At 45.1% G+C, this 1,569-nt stretch overlaps 1 protein-coding gene across 1 annotated transcript in view; it reads right to left on the reverse strand.

The window, feature by feature from the left end:
* SLC35B1 (solute carrier family 35 member B1) overlaps positions 1 to 1,354 on the reverse strand; it is a 26,191-nt gene extending 24,837 nt beyond the window's left edge. The window contains exon 1 of the mRNA XM_018552716.1: positions 1,242 to 1,354. Within this exon, the coding sequence (XP_018408218.1) occupies positions 1,242 to 1,309 (68 nt within the window). The 5' untranslated portion in view covers positions 1,310 to 1,354. The remainder of the gene's footprint in view (positions 1 to 1,241) is intronic.
* Between the last annotated feature and the right edge of the window lie 215 nt (positions 1,355 to 1,569).

The following is a 1,569-nucleotide window of genomic DNA, read 5'->3' on the forward strand; positions in this document are numbered from 1 at the left end:
TTTTCACTCACCTCATAGTTCTAGCCGACCTGTGACAATGAGACTGTCACAGGTCGGCTCAGTAGATCGGGTGGTGAGCGAACACATACCGGCGTTCGCTCACCTCTCGATCCTGTCAGGGCTCTCTGCCGTGACAGGGGAGGGACTGGATTCCACGCTGCGATCCTCTAGCGCTGACTGGCGGAACGAACGGGAGGGGGCGGGTACAGCTGGCTCTGCCTCTAGATAGGCAGAGCCAGCTGTCACTCACGCAGCTGGGCAGATCCAGACATAATTGTCGGGATCCGCTTCAGCTGCGGCGCCTCAGTATACCGCGAGCTGTAGCTCGCGGTATACTGAGCTTAGGGTGACGGGAGGACGCTAGTTTGTGTCCTCCCGTTACCCTAAGGAGAACTATGGGGAAAAGCATTAACCCCATAGTTCTTCTTTAAAGAACATTCAAGCAGAAGAGAAATGACATTAAGAACATTTGTTTTTTCCCCATTCTTACAACAGATGGTTGATTTGAACAGAATTTGCTGTTTTGCTGAGCAAATAAGCGTAGCAATTTTTTTCTCTGTTATGAATAGAACCCCCCCCCAACTAGTGTTCAGTAAGGAATTACAAAGAATAATGAAAAAAAAAAAAGCACAACATTTGAAATATAGATTAGCTCCTGTATGTTAATGCCAGGGCTGTCCCTGTAATGAGGTAACTTGAGGCTGTTGCCTCAGGTGCCATCTCTTTGGGTCACGTGGGGAGTGGGTGGAAGGCAGATCAGCATAGCCGTGTGCTTGCCGCCCCTTTTCCTGCTCTTAACAACCTGGTACGCCCTGGCCAGCGTCCCACTCAGCTCTTGGCAACCAGTGACACCAGGAGCTGAGCGGGACATGTTTTCTTAGTTTAGATTCATTTACTATATAGATCTATATATAGATATATATATTATCCTAGAAGAGTGAACCGCAAATTAAGGGGTTTCATCGTAAAAGTTCTGCCCAGCCTATATCCGGACAGATGCTGTTCTCATGGCATTAGCTCCCCTAGGTGGTGCTGGCGAGAATGCCTATACTCATCAGCGCCATCTAGGGGCACTATTCGATAAAACTTTTATAAATAAACCCATTAGAATCCATCTTGGCAAGTTTTGTAAGTTTACAAGACCATGTTGAACACAAAACAGCCACCCTTGAATAATTACAGTACGGCGCATGCAGATTTGCAAGCATCAAGGGAATAGTTGACTGTAGAAGGTCACCTACCTGCCAGCTGAGGCATCTTCACAAGCAGATGGATCCGAGACCACTGACGCTTTATCTTTCACATTCATTCCTTGCAGAGTTTATCCGCTGCTCCGAACAGGAAGACCGGAATTCCTGTCTGAGAAAAAAAAAAACATCATATGAAAGACATAATTATAGGGATTGCGCACACTGACAGATTAACTGCTCTGATGCCAGCAAAATGCAAGAAATACACTATATATATATATATATATATAATATATATATAATGTAAAACTAGTGACCTGTATTACATGAATGTGTGTGGGTAATGTTGACATATAACGGCAAAGAAAAAACCGTACAA

This window comes from Nanorana parkeri, unplaced genomic scaffold (genome assembly GCF_000935625.1).
Source record: "Nanorana parkeri isolate BGI_ZX_2015 unplaced genomic scaffold, ASM93562v1 scaffold96, whole genome shotgun sequence".
NCBI classification, from domain to species: Eukaryota; Metazoa; Chordata; class Amphibia; order Anura; family Dicroglossidae; genus Nanorana; species Nanorana parkeri.